General features: G+C 40.8%; 1 protein-coding gene across 2 annotated transcripts in view; it reads right to left on the reverse strand.

The window, feature by feature from the left end:
- The window catches only part of SORCS1 (sortilin related VPS10 domain containing receptor 1), a 263410-nt gene that overhangs the window by 167068 nt on the left and 73053 nt on the right, over positions 1–23289 (reverse strand). For both annotated transcript variants that reach the window (XM_056495393.1, XM_056495392.1), the window contains exon 2: positions 14069–14136. In XM_056495393.1, coding sequence (XP_056351368.1) covers positions 14069–14136 — 68 coding nt within the window. The remainder of the gene's footprint in view (positions 1–14068; positions 14137–23289) is intronic.

Raw genomic sequence — 23289 nt, forward strand, 5'->3', positions numbered from 1 at the left:
CCCTTGCAGCCCCTGAGAACACTGCTGGCAGTAACTGCATGGCTCCCCTTTCCCCAAATTTGCAGCAGTAAAAGCTGTTTTGCAGCCAGTAGAGGCTGACTCAGCCCATCAGGTGCTGAACTTCCAGACCTTACAGGAGCCAATGCTGCCTTTCAGATTTCATTCTCAGAACAGAGAAGACACAGCTTACTAGAATTTTAATTTCTTCTGCTTTTTCCTTTCTGACCAAGACTTTTGGTACTTTTGGAGTGGCTCTGTCTGTCTTGAAGGTAGATTCAATTGTTCATCATGTTCAACCAGAAGAAGGCAGAGGAGCCACCAAATTCTTTCAGAAAATTCAACTAAGAAGCCAATAATGCCCCACTCTAGGTATAGGCCCACAAATTAAATAGCATAACTGATGTTTTTCATCACATTCCAAGCAACTGGTCTTAAGAGTCAAGGTTGTTGCCACTTCTCTGAAGAGAAAAATATTTCTGAGGTGGCAGAGAAAATCTGTCCAGCCTGCAAGTAATACAGAGGTGAAGATCATCCAAAACCATCACTACTTTAGTCTTCCATACTTCCATTATCTAGTCAGCAGCATGATACAAACATACAACAGGAGGAGTTTACTGAGGGGCCAGAATTTTTCTTAACTATTGAATGGAGCTTTCTGAAGTTTCCCTTTTTTACTTTCTCTATTCAATAAAAGAATAAAGCAATGCTTAAAGAGCAATCAATAGAACTCAAGAACACTCTGTTCTCCAGCTGCTATATGGAGCTCCTTGCCCTAAAGGCTACACACAAGTGAAATTTTATGTCATTTACTGCTTTGTCACTTCCACTCTCCAACATGCTGAGTGGCCAGTTCATTTAGAAGATAAAAAAAAGCTGAGTGAGTTTGCCTTCATCACACAGAAAGATCTGAAAAATATAAAGAGGTGTAGGAAAAAAGAAACTGGACAGCTTAAAGGCACAGAAAATCCCCTTCCTTCTCAAGCACTAATTCAGGTCTCTGCAGCTGACAGAGGCCAACAACTACCTGCCCATCCTCCCAGACACTAAATCAGTTCAAATGATGGAGAAATTCTGAGAATCACAAATAAGCCTCACAGATACACCCACCAAGGGCTACTAAACACCTCCACTAAACACTTCTGCTGCTTTCAAAGGTGGTGGAGGCAGAAGTCAGTATTAGAAAGGTTACATCAAAAAAGTAACACACATGGCTTGACCTTGTTCTTATACCCTTTGTCATCTTCACCTGCTGCAGGTTCACTGTGAAGATACTGGATCTTCCTTGTCCAATAATCAATTCTTAATGACTTGATGGAATTATTTATAACAAAAAAGCCTAGAGTGATAATTATTATATCAGGAGTAAATAGCCTCACATATTCCCTCAGTTAAATGAGACACACTTGGATTATGGATTTGGTTTGGGGGTAAATTGCAATGTGCAGCTCTTCTGCATAATAAATCTAGGTCTTCTATTTTCTTCAAAACCAAACTGAAAACCACATTTTTTTCCCCTTTTTTATAGAGCACTGATCAACATTTCAGGAGTTACTGTGCATTAGAGAAAATCCACAAATATAAATGAGGCTATTATATCTCTATACATGTTCTGTTCATGCAATTTCAACAGAAATTCTGCCAATTAACAAGCCCTGTTTACTCTGAGAGCTTTATTACATCTTCTTTCTAAACCAATTGAATCAGCATGTTTCTTCTGAAACAAAAAAATAGCAACTGAATGTAGAAGAAGCCAACTGCCAAGCCCAGTGCTTTTATAATTACATTAGTAGAGGGCCTGAAGAATGAATTTATACTTATTACAATGCTGACCATTATTTTCTAATGGGACATAGATGGAATAGATTTTATAGCTACACTAACTCTATTTCCACCCACCTTTTCTGTTTATTTTGCATTTTAATGATGCTAAAAAGCTAGTGGTAATAGTAGCTATCAAAGTGCTATCAGTAGTAAGGAGAAAAGCCTAACACAAAGGGTGATGCTGCTTTTATATCACTGGACAGAAGTAATTTCTGGAGCTTGTGGGAAGTGGTGCTGCTTGACTCAGGTCAGTAAATTAATACAGCTGCTACAAGCAGAAGGGCTGAATCCTCACACAACCCTTCTCACCTTAACCATGTCTAATCTTTGCTCCAAAAATCAGATTTCCTCCATGGGTATTTTTCATCCTTTACCTATCCTGTGTAATCATTTGGTCACCTTATTCCACCATTCTTATCTTCTTCCCTTCATTATACCTCCCAAGTCACTATTCTAATAAACAGACACTAAACTTGCAACTTGGTTCAGTTGCAGTTTTATACATTTGCTATATCCATGACCTTAGAAGAACGTTTCTGGTCTGTTTAATTTTATGTCTATTCTTTAATTCAAATCGACATTTCAGTTAGTCACTTTAATTTCTGCCCAGAAATCCCATCTTGGGAAGAGTTTTATTGAAATTTGTATGCTGTCTTAAAAATCTTTACATGCCAAGTCAGTATCTTAAACATTTCAAAGTTCTAATTTCTTCAAAAATTCAGCTCCTGGCTCCTTACCTTACAGAGTCATTGATCAGATCAGTGCATTTTGGTCTTTTCACAGAGGGACATGAAGCCAAATTTGTTGCCTACTACACACTGTCCAGTCTTTCTCCATGCTGTAAGTATTACATAGCCCTGTAAGTCCAACCTTCAGTCTTTGTCTTACTATTATACTTTATTGAACTAAAATACATTTTTTTCAAGTGATCTCAGCCTACTAAGCCATCCATTTGCCCACTGTGACTACCTCAGTTCTCATTTTGATTCACTACCTCACCTGTCTCAAAACTTGGAAATTATACCAGATTTATCACCAGACTAATGGCAAAGAGCCCTTATATCACTGCACCTGCAGCTAACCTTCCTGAATGTCATTAGAAATACCTTGCCAGAAGAGGATTCCTTGCACATGACTTCTGGTTCTCATGAATTTGCTGATTCTTGACTATGCCTGACCAAATATTTCAGTATCCAAAGCCACAAACTCATACAGCAACAGAACACAAACCTCCAAGCCCCAGCCAGTATCCTGTTCTCTGAATCATGCAGCTCTCTCATATCACAGTAAGTTCATTCATACTCCTGCTCACTCAGATCACAAACTGGGCTGATTAAGGCACAAAGAAACACTAAATAAGAAGCAGAATCCCTGTTCTGAATCCAGGGCCCTTTTGCTCCAATCAAACAAATTACTGTGTTGAGGAAGAAAAGTCAGGAGATTGAAAATAACTCCTCCAAGTCTCTCTTAAGGCAGCATTTGGCTTCCAAATGCTGTTGTGCATCATCTTAATAAAGCACTTAGGGAAATAAATTGTAGGCTATTAAAACACTCGTGACATCACAGTTGCTTCTTTGAGTAACATCCACATCTTGAATTTACAATACAGTGTGCTGAGTAGCTGGTGGATTGTAAAGAAAAAATAAAAAAAGCGTATTGGCTTCTCCCTTCTTTGGCTCCTTTACCAGAGATAAAGTCGACTGGGACTGTAATGTGCTTTTCTTACAGAAGAGTTAGCATTGTGAAAGCTGCTAACATACAGGCAGAGATTACAAAGAATAAGACCATTTACCTTTGAAAAGGGAACACTTAGAAGGAAAATTTACTGAGGTCTCTGAGTTTCTTTCTTACTACCTTCACCGTGACTAGCCTCTAAATTTTCTGCTGCCTCATAACAAGAGAGCACATCTTCACTCCAGCACTGGCAGGGAAGTGAAGAGAAATTATATTTCCACAATGCCTGTAGTCAGTGCACACTGCTCACAGCCAAAGGAGGTCAGAGTCCCTGCAAGCCACAGATGTGCTCACTGGAAAGGGCCAGCAATCTATAACTGAGATAACTTCCATTTTTTAACTAGATAATAATGTCATATGGCAAGTCATTAAAGATCATGTTTTGGGGCATAAGCTGATTGCTGCAGCAGTGCAAGAAAGAAGTTATCTCAAAGGTAGAAGGTTTCTTATTGAAAGCTTAACACTGGTAAGAGCTGTCATTTATTGGGCACTGCTGGAGGCAGGCTAGGAAAAAAATCAGACTCCCTCTTGAAAACTCTAGCAAGGAAAACTCATTCTGAGGAAGAACTGTGGAAAAACTTCACATTCTTACCTACTCCACAGCATTGCTTTCACTTAGGCAGCTCTACCATGAAAAAAGGAGGAAAAGAAAGAAAGGCTCTAGTTCTGCCTCCCTCACCTCACAGAAAACACAAAAACAGAGGAGCTGAAAAGTTACAAACACAGTTAGGAAAAAAAGGTTTTTTTCATCTATTCATAAAGTAAATAAAAATTTCATGTTGCTGCTACCTCTAGTGCTTTTCCCAGCAATGGCACACAGTCTGTGGTTATAAAACATCTTCAGTGGTGTTTAAACTTCTTGGAAAGAGTTTAAAAGGAATAGGTTTGGTCCTCATTTCTTATTCTTTTGCAGGGATTGGCCTCTGTTCAGGCAAAATCCAAGCTAACAACATTGCATGTTGACCCAAAGATGACAATCCACCCTGCCTGCAAAGGCACACAAGAGTTTCTCATGGTTCTGTTAGGCAGTGGAAGAGAATATATCAGACATCTGGCTTGGTAAAGCATAGATCAAATCTCTGTTAGGCTTCAGCCATGGATAGAGACTGTAGGTTTAGGTTTAGGTAGGTTTCTCCACTTTCACTCTTCTCAGACTGGATTTTATTAACAAGTTTAACCCAAAACCCTCAGCTCATGCACTGCAGATGGACAGTTAATATCACCCCATTACCCACACATGCAGTGGTGAAGAAGCTTTCCTAAAGCTGGAGGTAGGAAAGCCAGGACTCAGAGCTGTCCTTCTCATTCCACAGCTCTAAACACTGGAGAAATAAAGGAGACTGAAAATGTGTGGATTTCAGCCTCCTGAATTGATCCTTTGGAGCTGACAATGTAAACACTCAAACTAACAGTAAGAAAACAGTGACTTGTTGGTAAAGCAGAATGGGAGCTTAGAGCTGCCTAAAAATTGTTTTTATCTTGCTGCATTTAGCAAGGGTAATTAAGGGTAATTAAACAGACAGTTGTTATGGTCTCCTATTTCCCTTTCAGGTTGTTTGAAAAAGGTTTTCTATCCAAATAGAAAAAGACAATGCTGGCCTGATTTTGAGTGCATCCCTTTTCCCCCAGAGGTTATAGGGCCCATCAGACTGGCAGCTGAGTGCTGTGCAGATTATAAAGCCAGCATCTTAACAAAAATCTCTCAGCAGCTCAAGACAGGCAGTCAGGGCCTGCTGGGGAAAATTGGCAGCTATTAATAAGTGACAAGGAACCTGCCATCTCTTCAGTCTCTGTGTCCTTTCCACCCAGCTTTGTTTCTCCCTAATATATGGGAAATACACAGTTCCCCATTAACTCTGATGGGGTGTCTCCTTTTTCCTGTTCTGCCATAGAGGAGAGAGCATCTCTGTAGCATTACAACTATGAAAGGGGAAAAAAAATCCTCTTATTTTATCAAAAGTAAACACAAACAGAAGTTCAGTAAAATAACTGTTTGGGTTGTTTTGGGTTTTTTTTTTTTAATGCTGGACAGTGTAATCATATAAGCCAATGACCAGCATTCAGCTGGTTTCCAGGAAAGCCAGTCCCAGGGCTCTGCTTGGCCTGACCAGAGCTGAACTTTAGCTTTTGGTATGACAAAGGGGTACATGCTCAGTTCAGTGAGGAATACACTGCATTTTTATTCCACTTCCATCCCACCCTGATTTGTCTTCACAGCTAAGATACTTCAGGCAATTAAGAAAAAAGCTCTCAGGAACCAAGTGTGAAGAATCTGTGTTTGGGCTTTCCCATCTGTACAGCAATTGAAGCTATTCAATTCTCTCTTCACTGTGTGAAAACCAGGAAGTGGGGCTTTCTCCTACCACAGAAAAACTGAGATTCTGAGCCACCACCCAAGTCCAGCAGCTCAGGCTTGAAGGAAAACCAGAAGAAAATTAATGGGAACACCTTCACAGATATGTACATAGCCATAAAATACAGCAGTAAAAGAATATTAGTAGAATGAACAACACTCTTTGTGCAGGAAATTTGCCTTGGAGAAAGATCAGATATCACTATCTCCTCATGAAGTCATTTAATGCACAATGCATGTGGTGTTTCTGAATTTCTATTCCTTTTCAACTCTGCATCTCTCACAGATACTCCCACCTATCCAGGCTGGATCCAGGATCATTGAACAGAGATTTTATCTTCACACCCAACTACACAGCACACACTACAATGCCTGCTAGGGAAATTCACACAACTTCCTTGCAGAAGAAACTCATTTGGGGGATAGGGGGAAATAATGGATGAAAGGAAAGGATGGCTTTTTACCTCCCACTGGCAAAGCACAGTACCAGTTTAGAGCACATTACAAGTGATGTTCATAATCAGGAGGATACATCTTCCTCTGCCACTTAATGCATCTCACCAGTGAAATGTCTTGGTGTAATAGCAGCAGGAAGCTGCCAGCCAGGACAGAAAAGTTCATGAATCCCCCCCATGCCTCCTCCTACATAAGGGGAACTCAAGCTGCAAATTAATTCCTTGCTCACCAGGAATCAAGTCTCTCTCAGGTTGTTCCTGTCACACAAGCACAAACTTTCACAGTGCTGAGTACCCAGAGCCCCTCAATGGTACATCCTAATGGCAAGGGCAAAATTACCCTTCCTTGCCCTAGCTGGTCCAGTGACCTGCACAAGATTCACCAACAATTCTGTCCACACACAGATCTGAGTCTCACCCAGCAGCTTCAGCCTTCCTAAAGGACTCTGAGCCCTCCCACTGAACAGCTCGTGCCTTGATCTACTTTACACACACACCCCACTCCACGAGCACAGCAGCCACTGGCACAGGAACCACTGGAAGGATCACACTCAAAAGCCAGCTTTGCTATCATTACTGAAGGCTTTATTTGTCCTTTTCTATTTTGACCAGTTATTATTTGGTAGGTTAGAGAAATCATAAAAAAAGGATAGTTCCAAGCAAGCTGTGTTTCAGTGTAAATGGCAGTCAGTTCATGCTGCACAAACATACCATTGATCATATTTAAATATACACATTTACAGCAGATCTTTCCCAGGTGCTTCACTGAGTCCTCCAAGAAAGATCTGATGACATATGCCTGGCTCTTTCTGCAGTAACAATAAACTTTGACTGTGTGCCTGGATAGTTCCTGTGGTACAGATGCAAAAATATTTGGGACCTGGATCTGAAAACCTTAGAGTTCACATCTCAAGCTTGTAGAATGCTCTCAGCTTAAGTATCTCCCTGTTGACCCAAGCTCAGCCCCAAATACACTCATTCCTTTTGGTGATCAGTAGTGGATATATCCTGAAGAGGGATATAAAGATGAGTACAATTTTACCCAGCTCTGCAAAATGACTGCATAGATATGACAGGAATGGAAGTATCAGAACACAAAGGGTGTTTCACTTTCTGTTTGCAAACTGGTAAGTACTGTGTGGTTTGCCTTTCCCCCTAGACATCAGCTCCAGTCTAGCTTGTCTGCAGTTATTACACAGCCACAGCAAACAGATGAACCCTGTGGACCAGAACCTGAGATATTTCTGTTATGTTTTACCAACATCATTTGAGCAAACAGGTACAGCCTAGGAAACAGATATGGAAGTTCATCATCTGATTTGCAGGGTACATTGAAACACTGTATGCCTTTAAAGTGGCATGAACGTGGTGCATTTGTTATTTACAGTATATTGCTAATATATGTCAGCATTAATATTCATTACCTTGATTTACACGTTCCTTTCATGCAGAAAATGGATTTGGATTCTTTCTGATTTACTTGATAACACTTCTACATTTCATGACTGACTGCAGCAGAGAACACATTTTTAATAGGCTTAATAAATTTACATCATCATTAGTGCTGAATATTTTATCCTCACAGGGAGTGAGAAGAACATCACTAAATTCCCAACCAGATCTGATCCTTCATAATATCAGAGTATGACTCTTCAAGATAAGTCAAGGCAGAACTTACATGAGATTGATTAGACAAACACACATGATATGCCACAAAATGCAATGGTTTTATCAGCCCTTATTATTTAGGGAATATAAAACTGGTAAAATTCAATAAAATATAAGTTTCCTGCTAAGCTAAGAACAACCTGATGTGGGTTGTTTCCTAGGTAGGTCATCTGGGATGTTTTGGATGCACCTTTATTTATTTTTTTTTTTTTGATTGGTTGGTAGTTGCCCCTCCCCACCTTTCATCTTTATTGGAGCTTGTTTTGATAACAAAAAAAAAAAAAATAAAAATCCAAGGAAACTTGGCGTCTAAATAGAAGAGTTGTCTGTGCTAGAAGTTTTTATTACAGTTAGTCACCAGGGTAAAATGAGCCCTCTTAGGTACAAGAATTGATTGCTGCAGAAACTGTTAGGGCCCTAGGGGTCCTGGTGGCTGAACAGAGTGCTCCCACACACAGGGAAAAGCCTGCACTGAGCTCCACACACAAGGCATAAAAACCCATGTTCTAAGCCCACTTGCAGTGCAAGCAGATCTCCCACTGTGATCAAACCATAAAGAGATGCTGCTTCCTCCACCAACAGCTGAGTGTGCAAAGCCACCCCTCCCTCCCCCAGACACCCTCCAGCATCACACAGACCAGCCACAGGCTCCCACCCTGGCAGGGCAGAAATGAAACAAGGATTAAATAAGCCCAAAGACACAAGGAAATGCCATTGTTACAGTTTCACTAAAGGCCCATGGGAGATGATGTAGCAGCATTTATCAAGCTCTGATATTCATTTAAGAAAAGTGACTTACACTGAGCAACTGGGACACCGTATTTATAGATAAAAGCCTTTCAAATAGTCCTTTTCAAGTTCCTTTCTCCCACAAAACTGCTGGCTAAAATGTGCTTAATGTGACTTTTCTTCCCCTCACTTTTTCAGTTCCTCTTGTATGGATTTGCTTCTCTTACCTTCTCCTTCAGCTAAAAGACCCTAATCTGCTGTTGCAGAGCACACTGTGTCACCAAGCCACACATTATGACCTTATTAGTGTGGCTTAGTGTATTTCAGCAGAAGATAAATGTGAGCTGAAAACACTCAATCTGCAAAACAGAAGTAAAGAACCTGCATAAAAGGTCCAGGAGAACGATGAATACAATAAGAGACATAACATAGAAATTCCCCTTAAAGAAAGTAAGCAAATACAAACTTTCAAGTCTCCTGTTGCAAAAACTCTTCAGTCCAGAGCAGAAGATCTCCACAAACACATGGACAGTTCTGGGTGACTGTAGTTCTGATCAGCTGGAAACTGCATGCAGAAACATCAAAACACCTGTAGTATTTATAGCCACAGGGCTGGGGTCAACTCTGACTCTTCTCTGGATTACAACCCAAATTCCCTTCTTGAAAGGACAGAATTGCAGCATGATGTGCAGTGATGGTGGTGGAAGGAATGATAAGTAAACTGATGGAAGGGTTAAAACAGCAGTTCAAGGTTAAATAAAAAGGCCATGTAAAAGTTAGAAACTGAGCTAGAAACAGATCCATCTTTAGCTTTCCAAGAATGAGGGAAAAAAAAGCAACTATAAACAACCCCTGCTTTACATATGGAAAATTAAATACAGATCTACATGAGACTTTTCAGCATCCTTGAGATTTCTTTGTGGCATATGTGCTGAAGCCTCCTTAATGCAGAAACTAGAAGCAATGAAGGGCAGGTTGGAAATTATAATCACTCCTGAACTGGGGAGTTCAGGCAAAATGCTGGAGTGTCAAGATTATCATCAATAGCTTCCAGAAATAGCACAGCAACAGATTATGATTTAAAATATTCTCACACTAAGGAAACTCTACATCTTCCTAATTTCTGGCTGGAAAGTTTTACTACTGTTATTTTTATACAAAGTCCCAGGAAATGACTCATTTCTGACCAAATACAGAGCAATAAGAAGGCAAAGAGGTGGATGGCAGCACTCATGGCTTGACAGCCTCCCAAGGTCCTGAGGGAAAGTGTCACTCATGCACATCTTTCCAGAGCATCATATTTACACAAACAGGAAAAGATTAGTCCTCCCACAGCTGTCTACAGCTCATGGATACTGTGCACACTATTTTGACATTTTTATTTATTTGAAATGTAAGCTTATCTTACTCCAGTGGTAAAAAAAAATCTCCTAACTCTCACAACTTAATCCTCTTTTTGATCTGAGAGATATCTACAGGATGAAGAGAAATAAATCCAATGCACTGAGTTAATTGCTCAGTGACAGATAATCTTTCCTCCTTCATTTTCTTTCTCTTCTATAAAAAGAGTAACAAAAAGTAAGTGAAAACTTCTCAACTAAAACTGTGGGAAAAAATCTGCTGAGAGGATAACAGCATAATTAAAGTCAGGCCCAGCCTGATGCACAATTTCATTTACCATGTACAGAAGCAGCAGCTCACTTGCCATCCAAAGCTCAGAACACACAGAGCCTCAACAATCCAGAAGATTATACAGATTCTCCCTGTCTCTTCTCTCTCACTGTATTTCCTCCTTTCATGTCTGTCACCTGTGGTCTTTTAATTTGTCAGTAGTTTTAGAAGGATGATCTCCATCCAGTAGTGTTGCAGCCAGCTCTACTTAAACTGGCTGAGAAATGTAATCCCAGCAGGAGGTAATGTGTTTATGAAGAGGATAGATTCATATCCTGTAGGCAATGGCATAGTTGGGCTGTAGGTGGTTACAGTCCCATCAGTAAGGCTGCTTAATTCACTCAAATACACTTTGGAATGACAGATGTGCTTATAACCAGCTATTGCATAAATGCCTCGTGCTGGTGACGTGCTTCTAGAGCCCCTCATCACTCACCAACCTTACAGAGAGCACTCAGCACAGGAGGCAGAGGGGTTTTTCCTTGCCATGTATTTACTGAAGCTTCCTCTTCAGCTGTGGGTACCTGCAGAACTACCTTTCCCTTCTATCCTTCAGAAACAGAACTCCTGATATCAGAAAGAAAACCAGACATGAGATGATGTTTTCTTCCTTTCCCCAGCATGAAACCCAGAGGCATGAAATAAATTCCAAGATATGTTTCACCCCTTCTCTCAAACCTATTTTAGTTCTACCCTTTCCAAACAAGCAGGGAGATTTAAATTAACATGTCACTTAAGCAGCCAGGAGGAGCAGCAGCTAATAACCTCTTCCAGTACGCAGAATAATAAGATAAGTCCACCTTGCCATTTCTTTCCATCACATTGAGAACAGAGAAGCTGTCCTGGGTCTTCACAGGCATATTTATCAGTGACCTGGAGGCATGGCTGTATGGTGAGGGGAGATGTAAGAGCAGAGCCAGACTCAGGACGCAGCACAGTGTAACCAGCACAGGCTTACTTAGGGTAATAGGATGAAGGAAAAATCCAAAAATGCCAAGTGCACTGGCAGCTTCCAGAGCAGCCATGAGCACTGAAGGGCCAACCACGAAAAATGGAGCATTGCAAAGACAAGTGAGTTGATTTTGGTTCTCCAGCATTTCCCAGTTCAAAGCGCTTGTCAGGATTCTGGATGGTTGGCCATACAAATGCAATCAAGTCCTGGTAAGTGACATCTGCCAAGTGAAGCTGAGGGGCTCAAAGCATGACAAGTGGCTCCTCAAATAATTTATGGAATTCCTTGTTCTAAGATGTCACAGACACTAAAAATTTTAGCACACTCCAAAAGATATTGAGAAGGTCAGCTCATGGAATATTAATCCCCTGGTATATACTAAAACAAAAAGAAAATTATTCAGCTCCTCATACACCTTACACTGAAGGCTGAGGGTAACTTAAACCTTAAGAATGAATGCTAGCATAATACTGGAAAGAAGTGTGAGATCTGATAATCATTTTCATATGGTCTTGGTGCCAGCCTGTTTGGAGACATCATGTGGGAGTTGCACATACCCTGCCTTTGAGCCTCCCTGGGACCTGCAAAGCAGCTGCACAGTTCCTTCCATCTCTTTCCAAGTCCTGTTTTCTCCTCTTGTCCCTCTCCTGCTCTGCTTGCCAGAGGTACTAGAGATGTAAATGACTAATGAATGTTTCCCCCAATTAGTATTTTGACATCTGGCAGTTTTAGAAGCAGACCTGAGTGAGCAGGCATAGAAATTGGGAAGAATAAACAGGAAAAGCAGTGTGATTTTATCCCTCTTCCTAGCCACTGGCTGATATACTCTTGGGGAAGATCATACAGGAATCAAGACAGTGTAAAATTCAAGAATTAGAATCTGGCTAATTTTATGGAATACTAAGATCAGGAGTGTGTAATTACCGCTGCTAAATAGACTGAGAATTACTTTTCATAAAGTACTCATATATTTTTATCAGACAGTTTTTGGTAATAGAATTCCAGATTAGAGGAAACAATCATGCTATTTTTTTTTGTTAATCACATTCTGGCATTCGGACTGAGATCAGGAGAAGTGCCCTGCCCTCACTAGGACTGCTACACTGCTGTCTGTACAGCTATCTGTAACATCTTCCAGTGAAATCCACACAGTCCCTCCCTTCTTAATCAGGGTAGAACTTGGTTCCATTTTGGAATGCTCACAGAAACCAGAAACAGAAGAGAGTGTAAGGTCATCAAATAGTTCTGTGCTGCATTCATACATCTCATCAGGAAGTGCCTTCCACTCTGATGTGGCTGCCCCAGTTTCAGTCAGAAAACAGCATCTCAACACATTCCTGCACCACATAAGCAGATCCTCAGCACTGGCAGCAGTGGGGAAGGAGGTGCCTGTGCATGCTGAAATGCCATCACTTCTGCAATGGCTAGCACAAACTCCCTGCAGAAAAACATGGACAAAGCCACAATCCTGAAAGGCTCTTTGTGTGTGCACACACCACAGTAAAGACAAAGGAATAGAAAGTCGTGGCAGCAAGGTGTATGAAATGGAAAGATTGATTAACCTCCCACAGTGGGATGAAAACCCATTTATTCAACCCCACAAAATACTTCTGAGTATTCCTGTTACTGCTCAGAATAAATCCTAGAAGTTCTGTGTTTCTTTAGGTTTAGGTCTGTTTGGTTTATTTTTTCAGGCCAGTGGGTGAAGCAGTAGCCCAAGTTCATAATATACTTCATGTCAAAAATCCCTCCTCTGTCATTCTATTGAAACCTGCTCAGCTCCTGAGCAAAAAGGTTATTTGTTCTACTTCTGACCCAGAATTCTCCCTTAGAAAAGAAAACCCCCTTCCTATACAGGTGTATTAAATGAGTTCATTCTAACAAAAAGTTTTAGTTTTAAATACCCAAAATTTTCTTCTCCCCTTCCAGTAGCCTATCCACCTTCATCAGTAACCTGAATACAAAACTCCTAAACTCCCCACTGAAGTTTCACAGATGAAACCACAAGAAAACCTCCCTTTCAGCTCATGAAAGTAGTTCTAGGCACATGTGAAAGAGGAAATGCCTCTCAGATTAATTTTTCAGAGAAATAAATACAGGCACCACCTGCTCACATTGAATCCAAATAACTACCTTAAGAAATTGTTCACAGCCCAACTCTTTCCTTTGGTTCACATAGTGCATGATATGCTTTTAAATCATGAAAGTATCAAAACATTCCCTATAAATTGGTCCAGCAGTCAAGTGCACACAAGTGGAAATCAATTATCTAGTTCTAATCACCAGACATTAATACTCACTCACAGGTATTCCCCAGTCTCTGCAGCACTGGCTTTTCATAAGGATCATTTGGGCAGACAGCCACAAGATCCTTCATTACAAACAAGAACTCTGGGCTGTTCAGTTCTCCCAAAAGTAAACCAATTGGTTGATTTCAATTTTAATAAGATAGGAAAGGGAAAAATCAAAAGACAGAATATCTGAGAAATACCTTATCTAGCTGAAACAAGACAATCAGGCTTCAGCCTTTTTGTCCTTGAGTATGAAAGAACAGGAGTGAGAGAGGGTTTAGCTAGAAGCCTTCCAGCACTTTTAAAGAAATCCAATTAAATTAAATAAAAGAATTGTATCAGGCTTTTCCTGTTTTAGTAAGGTGGTAATTATTAACTCAATTTATCTGCATACCTCCAAAGAGAGCTCTCTGTGATGCTTCCCAGGTTGTAGTCATACAGCTTTGTCAGAATTAGAATCACCTAAAGGCAAAAGAAGAAATCATGGTTAGTCTCAAACAATTACAATCTCACAGAACTGAAATGACCCCGGGGAGGACTTAGGATTCCTTTAATGGGTGCTTAACATAATTGAATGAATTGTTAAAAGCATTTGCCTAAACTGACATGGAAAGAATTTACAGAGATATATGTTGAGCCCTTTTTTGGACCATTTTTTGTTCATTTCCTCTGCATGACACCTCCAGCAGGTTCTTCCCTTAGCCCCAGGAGGCAGAGTGCACTGGGAGTGAGTTCAGATCTAGACAGAGTCTCACAATACAAGATCTTGTATGCAGTAGAAATAGTGACTATTTTCTGCTCTGTTTCACAAACACCGAAGCTGCTGATCCTTTTCATAGCTGTGGTGCACAGATAACCCACAGACCTGTCTCCAGTCAAACACTTTCTGGTTGCAGCAGATGATTTGACACAAGCAAACGATCACCAGTTTTGACTTGGGAGACTCAGGCTGGACATCAGGAAAAATCTCAATGAGGATGATAGTTAACACCTGGACAGACTACCCAGAACATCTGTAAAGCCTCCATCCTTGGAGTTTTTTAACACCTGGATAGACAAAGTCATGGCTGACCTGATCTACAGCTGGTGATAACACTGCTTTGAGTAACAGGTTGAACTGTGGACCTCCAAATACCCCTAGTAACCAATGTTTCTATAACTTCACTGAAAAGTTTTAGGTTTAGTCAGAATGGAAGTGCTTCCAAGTTTATGACTTTTATTAGCTCTTTTGATAAACAGCTTTTCCCTCCTGCCAAAACAGGCACTCCTGGAATAAAATTATCTTACCAGGGAGAGGAAAGCAATTTTAACAAAAAGAATTTGCAGTGAAAGATTTCAGACTGCTCTTTTGCTAGTGTCTTTAAAAACTTATTTCTGGCTTTCAAGATGATGGGCTGCTTTAACAAGATCTACATTTGGGACAAACTACCAGAACATTACAATTGCTACTAATTTATTTTGCATGTCTCCCTGCCAGGTCGCTGTATATCTTATCCTCCTCCCTATCCCATTAAAACCACAGTAAATTAGAGACTCAACTCTTACCTGACAAAAACCTCTGATCTATATACCACTTATTATTTTCAGCATGGTTCCTCAGAAATGAGGCTCACAGAAACACAACCCACAGTCCCTTGATAAAATCACCAACTCCAGCCAATGTGGCCGAGCAGCAAAGCACTGTAGGGAGTTCAGTGCCCCTCAGCCCAATCCCAGCTGGCACAGGAATGGCCACAGGGGGAGGAACAGACCTCATCACTGCTTTTTCCAAAGCCAAAAGCCTCTGATACACCAACTGCCCTGAAACAGCCACAGTGGAATTATCTCCTTCCAATACCTCAGCACATGGCACAGCAGAAATAGCAGCACAGGGGGCAGAGAACACAACTCTGACAAGACATCTCTTTCTGCAGCACAACTCCTAAATCCCTCCCAGCATGGAGAAAGGCAAATCCCTCCCAGCATGGAGAAAGGCTGCCCAAAGCATTTCCTATCTGCATGAACACAAGTCAGCAGCTCACAGAAAACACACAACAGCCACGATCCCCTCTGCTCCCCCGGGCACCCTAAAGAAGACATCCCCTCTGCTCCCCAGGGCACCCTAAAACACACATCCCCTCTGTTCCCCAGGGCACCCTGACATCCCCTCTGCTCCCCAAAACCCAGTGCTGGCAGGCAGGAGCTTCCCTGTCTCCTGGCAGGTCCCTCTTTGAAGAGACAGCCAAGGTGGGAAGCCCATGGCAAGGCAGAATCCAGAGCCAGGGTGGGCACACATTCTTTGCCAAGGCTAATGCCAGTCAGGGCTTTGTGAGTCCTTATTTCAACCTCCACCCTCCAGGAAGGTTCATCAATGCCAGCAGGGCAGCTGTGCCTCTGCCACCCCTCACAGCACCCCCTGCAAATCCCAGTGAGCAAGTTAATGAAAACCAAAGACCAAGGAAGGGGATGGGATGTGCACATAAAGCCTTTCTGAACATCACCCCAGTGAAAGTAGCAGTGAGCTCCACTCCTGCTTGGAGACATCATGTGGGAGTTGCACATACCCTGCCTCTGAGCCTCCCTGGCACCTGCACAGTCCCTTCCATCTCTTTCCAAGTCGTTTTTTCCTCTTGTCCCTCTCCTGCTCTGCTTGCCAGAAGTACCAGAGGTGTAAATGACTAATGATGTTTCCCCCAATTAATATTTCGACATCTGGTAGTTTTAGAAGCAGACCTGAGTGAGCAGGCATAGAAATTGGGAAGAATAAACAGGAAAAGCAGTGTGATTTTATCCCTCCTCCTTTCCACTGGCTGATGCACTTTTGGGGAAGATCATACAGGAATCAAGAAACACTTTCCCCATCTGCAAAATTCAAGAACTAGAATCAGGCTAATTTTATGGAATACTAAGATCAGGAGTGTGCAATTACTGGTGCTAAATAGACTGAGAATTATTTTTCATAGAATTTTTCATAAGATTTTTACTTTTTCCCAAGTGAAAAAAATTTAAAAATCTTAAAACTGCCATGAAAGAAAACTCCATCGAGAATTTTAATCTCATCATTTGAGGGAGGAAAATTGTAACTGACATCCCAAAAAGAATATTAAATGAAAAAAAAAATTAAAAGTGCCAATAGGAGAAATCAAAATATTTCCTCTCCATAGGGCTGCAATCTATCTTTTGCTCTTTTTTCTTCCTCAGTAAATTTCAGTAAAACCCACACAATCTTAAAGCTCTGTAGGTTGTCTTGATGGGGAAAGAAAGTTGCACTCCATCACTTTTGGTATAGCTCTAGCAATCCCTCTGCAGAGGCATCCCTGGGCCCAAACATGCATGTGAGTTCTGACCAGCTGCATCCAGAACCCTTAGCAATACTGCTATATCCTGACTGCCTAGCACATTTAGGATAAAATCTTAGCATTTAGCATTCCCAAGATTTGTAGCTGACACCACGCTGTGGCAGACACAGAGATCAGTTTCTGGATTAACAGCTTAGATATCTCCACTTGGTGCAGGAACTATTATCCTTGGAATAGGTACCCTATTCCAAAAACACATAAGAGCTTTTTCTATTAGAAGAATCTGCATCAGCTTCCAAATGTCTTGAAGATTATCCATGGTTTCAGCAGTCTCCTTGTGTCATTTACCATGGTTCAAATACCAATAACAGATCTGCTCAAACATATATGTACAAAACAAACAAATAATTGGGCAGAAAATTAGTTATTTCTGCCCTAGAGATCACTATTCATTTTTCCCCTTTGTAGTGATACTCAAGTAACCTATGCAAGGCCATGATTTTGGATAGATTTACTTTTTCAGAAACAATTTTTCTTCTTTGCTGTTCTCATTTCTTTGTTATTTAGCCTGCAAAGGTTAGTTCATGTTTAAGATTGTTTCTTTTTCCACCCTCTGTGGCTGTCACTATGCAGTACTGAGGAACCTAATGAACAGAGACATGCATATTATGTTGTTCTAAATGTCAGAATAGGGACTGTGAAGAAGCACAGTAATGAAACTAAAATAGTGTCTTGCCTTTTCTTCATTTCTTGCTTTGTTTTTGCTTTCTGGGACTGTGTGTTTTTCTCCCTTTTTTACCACTTACAATGCAAGCTAACTAGAGTAAGAAGAAAAGAAAAAAAAAAGAAAAAAAAGCAAACTAGAAATAGAATGAAAAGGAACTAAAAATCCAGTCTTATTCCATCTCTGCTGTGAATACAGATAACCCTTCCTCTTGCATAGAAATACAAGGCTTCAGAAAGTCTGTTATTCATTAGGATCAGCACTTGAAGTGGATTATTCTGCCACAGCAGGTGGGAAAGAAAACTTTATCACTTCTGCACTGACAGCTCAGAGCAAAGGATCTGATCCTGGGTTTACCACATCCCAAAGTGAGAGCACCTACTGAGAGAGAGAGCACTAAAAATGGGTTTAGTTACACAAAGGGCAAGAAACAGACACCTGGGAAGAGACTGACAAAAGAGGTGCTTAAATCTGGCTCACCATCTCCCAAAGGAAATCAGTTCCCAGTGGCTATTCTGGGAAGGACAAGGTGTCCACCCCTTGGACACCATCATGTTTTCCTTAAACCATAAGATTAAAAAAAAACAAAAAAAAGTATTTTGTTAATCAATCAGGACCTGTAGCTATTTTCTAAGACTTGAGATGTGAAGGACCATCTATAGGTTTCAAAACATAAATCAGTGTCAGAAGAGACTGCTCCGTGAACTTTGTGAACTTGCTAGATTAGGCCCTAGGAAGATCTTTGATATCACAGGAGAAATTCCAGGGTAAACATGGCTAAATTTTTCCCAGACCTACTTTGGCTTATGACCAAGTGATCCATGCTGTCTCACTGCACCCTTCCTTGCACTTCTGCCCCAGGTTTACAACTGGCTTACATCTTTGTCTTGACCCTGTTTTCAACTACTCTGTAAATATTCCAGGAAGGCTCCCTCAGGATATGGGTCAGAGCTTGTCCTTTACCACAGCACAAGTTCCAATTGTAATTAAATGGTTTTCCCCTTGGCAAAAAAATAAAAAAAAAAAAAAAAAATCTCTCATCAAACAGTGCTGAACTAGCCAGCCAGGAAGGCAGTGGAAGTCTGCACCCTGCTACTGCTCAGGTTCATAACTCACTGGGAAGGAAGCACCAGGCTGCACTCTGTGCCTGTAACTCATCTGGGGTCATGATGTGTGTCCTCAGAGCAACCAGCCAACCTGCCACAGAAACCAGCACTGAGGAACTCTGAGCACACTCAGCCAGGCAGCTGTAACACTCTCAGTACTCACTGACCATGGCAGATTTATTCCTGGGAATGCTACATGTGTCAAAAGATGTCCATACTCACTCAAACTCAGCTAAACAAGGACGTGGACTACAACAATCACTGTGCTCGAGGTTTGATCACCATTAAGTCCCACTACACAACATGGTCTGTTCTCATGATAATCTCGAGTTTACTTACACCAACAGAGCTCTTATCTTCAGTACATTTCATCAGAGGTATTCCCATCATCATCCCCAGGTTCTCTCAGTGCTTTCCACTTCACACAGCACAACAGGGTCTAAATCCATAATCAACACTTTCATGGCTTTGTAGTGATAGAAAGTTTTTCAAGCAGAACACCATCCGGAAATTCCTAAAGGTATTCACTGTAGCTCCTTGAGCCCTTACCTCTAGATTGAACTAACCCTGGGCCAGAAATATGATCCCTATGGGGACCTTGAATCCTACAGGAGTCAAATGCTGATTTCAAATCACAATAGACTTTGCTTACAAAGGCAAAACCAGAACTGAACCTCTGCTTTAATGTTTTCAGACCTTCATGCTTTACATTATTTTTGCATGCATTTCAGTCAAGGCTGCATTTGCAGCTGTCCTGAGATATTCCACAACACTAAAAACCTTAGTATTAGTCTGTTTTCCTGACTTGAACACCATCAGCTCTCAGCATGAGTTGTGCACAGACTGCTCATCAGCATTTTGTTGAAACCATTTGGACATATTTGATAAATATTTTTAGTACTTGATTGCTAGCCAATTACATCAGCTTTCTGAATCAGTTTTTTGTGAGAGCTGTTGATGTGGTGATCAGACATCTCCTTTTGACCACTAAAATTCCAGGAGACAAAAAGAAAAAAAAATAAAGAAGGAAGGTTCCCCTGCACCCCACCACCCTCACAAGCCAAGGAAATCCTTCAGGATGCTGCTCTGTCCTGACTCCTTATCCAGAACCATGGATTTAACATCTCAAGCTGCTATCCTCTATGCCTTGGGAGCATACTGGTTTTCAGCATAAGAGAACTGAGCTGGGTCTTCATGAACTCCACCTCTGGTTCTGTCTCAGAACTGTAACCTGGCAGAAAACTTCTACTTTCAGTCATGTGCCAGCTCCACACTCTGGACTAGGAGCTGACCTTCAGGGTGTGCCACAGCTCCAGCAAAGAGCAGCTGCCAGAGTTTTCTCCTCCTGTGGTGCTCTCCACTCATGCCACACATGCAGAACTGCTGGAACCCAGCACACCCCACCTGCAGTTTGGATGCTCTGTTTTTACCAGCTGAAATGTTTAGTCATAGGCACTGCCTCACTCAGAGACAGGCAGCCTGCAATGTAATTAATGTGCTAATAAAGCCCTGTAATGTTTTACATGCAGCAATGTAAAAAATGGTAGCTAGATTTAATGGTGTAACTATATTTGCAAGGCTCTCCTGATGAAACAGTCACGCTGCCTTCTAATTGGGAAGAGAGAGACAAATATCCAGGCACAATCAAGACAGTTTAAGTACACCTCAAAGTGCAGTGATCCATGAATCCCTTATTAAACTCCAGAGATCTCTTCCATCGCCTACTTAACAGCAACCTAAGTCAATAACAAAGAAGCACTAAATTAAGTTTTCAAGAGCTTGCTGGCCTGCTATAATTGAGCAGGAAAACTAAAGGACTTGAAGCTTTTTCTGTGCATTATGAGTCAATAAACCATCATTCTCAGGCTGTCGTGTTTGAGAGTTTACACATTCAAAAACTGGAAATAATTGGGCACCTATCTGTTCCCTTCTTCATCTCTACTTTGCCAATATCACCCAGAGCCCTGGGACTGTAAATAAAGGGGAGCATAACCAGAGCACAGGAATATTCTCAATGAACTGCTTGGTGAAACAACTACACGAGGAAATGTTTCCAAATAAATTCACAAATAAGCCTGAATAATTCATAACTGAGAATTTCACAGGAATTAAAAAAAAAAAAAAAAAATAAAAAAAAAAAATAAAAATAAATTTGAGAGAACTCATTACTTGGGGCAAATTACTTAACAATCTTGTTTTTCATATTATTTTAGCAATTTTATACCAGCCAGCAGTATCAGGGACTCTGCCAAGTACTCTAGCAAGAACTATGGAGTCATGAAGACTTTTGTGATTTGCTTCCCATATGGACTGCAGATCAACAGGGGTGCAATGGCAGCTGAACTACCAACCCTCCATTTCACTAATCTCTGTTACAAAGAACCCATAAGGTAAAATTCCTGCATTTTTCAGCATCCATCAATGAACAGAAAAAATGCCTGATATTGCTCACTATCCCACCTGTGGCATAAGAGAGAGAAGTTTAGAGAGAAAGCACTTAAAATTGTCCACGTACAGGGTGGCTCTTCCCTTTAATAACTTTCCTAAGTCAGCAGATTACACTCTTCCTAATTCAGAAACTATTGCAACTATTGTGCCTAATAAGAAAAGGATCAGAGAGAGAAATCAAGGATGATCAAAGATGTGGAATGACCTTTTTTAGTGAGAAATTACTCCAAATATCAATCCAAGAAAGACACAAAGGAGATATGAAAGACATCTGTAAAGTCACGAGTGTACTGAATTTATTTTTCACTACTTTTCAGCATACAAGACCAGGAAGTTAAAAATATTACATAAATATGAGTAGGGAAGTTCCTTCCCACTTTATTTTGTGGATACCAAAAATTTACTATAAGCTCAAAGGGAGACAGAAGTTGAGAAGAAAAAAAATGTGCATTGAGGCCAATTAAATACAACTATATGTAGCAATGTTTGTGCAAGTTTTCCCAGGTATACAATTTTAGCCACATTTAAAGAGAGTATATGGCAAATTCTTTTGTTCTTACAGCTATCATAGGTAGCTTTAGAATCTATATAAATTTGTTATAGTTATTCCTATTTTTGGCATCTATAAAAACCACTTGTAGGCCAGAAATCCACTGTCTGCCAAACACAGATACCAGCATTTCCTTTCTTAATCTTGTGTAATTCAATCAAGCAAGATGTATGGCAGTTTCTATTATATTCAACTTAGAGGGGCCCCTGGCATGGTGACAACTTCTAGAATAGACAGCAACACAGCTTATTACAAAGAGAGGCAAAATGTAGCATCATTCTCCCTCAAACCTTTTAAAGATAGCCCCAGTCTTCATGCTTGTCATCAGGATGAAACAGAAATTTGCTACAGTCTGAAAAGAATTTAAAATACTACCACCACCAAAGCAGAGAGAAGGCAACTGTAATAGCTGAAGCCCAAAGGTCAAGACACTGAGTTACTGCTTTTCCTGGCTTTGAAAAGGACCCAAACCTAGACCTATCACATTCCAGAAAAACACCTTGGCCACTGACATGCTACTTATAAAGGAGAATTAATTCCCTGTTCTGAGTCCTTTTTTTCCACATTGAAATCCCTTTTCACTAATTCCTCTTTCATTCAATAAGAATCTGCTTCATGGAAATATTTCTGAGCAGCTCCAAACATGATTAACTAAACCAAAGAACCAAACACAAACCCACTAAATTAAAAGGAGCAAAAGGAAAATCTAGAGAGTAAATTATTGTATGAAACAAAAAAAAAAACAGAGATACTCAGGTTTCTAAGAAACTGTAATAACCAAATTTCTTCCAGTGGCAGAATCAGGGAGGAAAGATGAGAAGGAGGACAAAAACAATGGAATAGACATCCTGTCATCTTGAAATGTTTTAATACAAAGGCAAATAATTATGAAAGAGACAGGGTTTCATTTCAGAAGACAAAAGCTGGTATAGAGAGAATCGATTACACACTATAATTGCATTGATGCTTAAAAGCCATTAGCAAGAGAGCTCTGTGCATGTTTCAAGAGGGAGATGTAGTCCTCTGTTTATTCATTTCACTGAATACCCACATAGGCCTCCAGGGGATTATTTCAGAATTAAGACCAGAGGAGGGAAAAGCCCTAAACTGCTTGGAAAGAAAATTCTTCTCTTACACCCCATTCTATTCACTGCCAGTCAGCAGCTTGTGCTCAAACATGCAGTCACTGGCAGTGATTGGGAGTGGACACCCAGAAAGGGTGGAAGGGTCAAGTGGAGAAAAGCACTTTGCTGTTCTGCTCCTGGCTTGCTGCTGAAACACTCAGAAACATTCCAGAGGCTCTGGGCTTTGCCAAGGGACAAAGATTTCAAGTGCTGAGAAACCTTTTCTGAAGGAAAATTGGAAAGCCAGCAGATCTACAAGTAAAAACTTATTTCTGAGGAGTTTCTCAGACACCTGATCCCATGTGCAAACCAGGACTTGCAGCATAGCCAGTGGCAGCTAAAAGCCAGCAGCACACAACACTCAGAAAAAGAGGGAATGTGCAAG

The sequence above is a fragment of the Oenanthe melanoleuca genome, chromosome 6 (genome assembly GCF_029582105.1).
Source record: "Oenanthe melanoleuca isolate GR-GAL-2019-014 chromosome 6, OMel1.0, whole genome shotgun sequence".
Lineage (NCBI taxonomy): Eukaryota > Metazoa > Chordata > Aves > Passeriformes > Muscicapidae > Oenanthe > Oenanthe melanoleuca.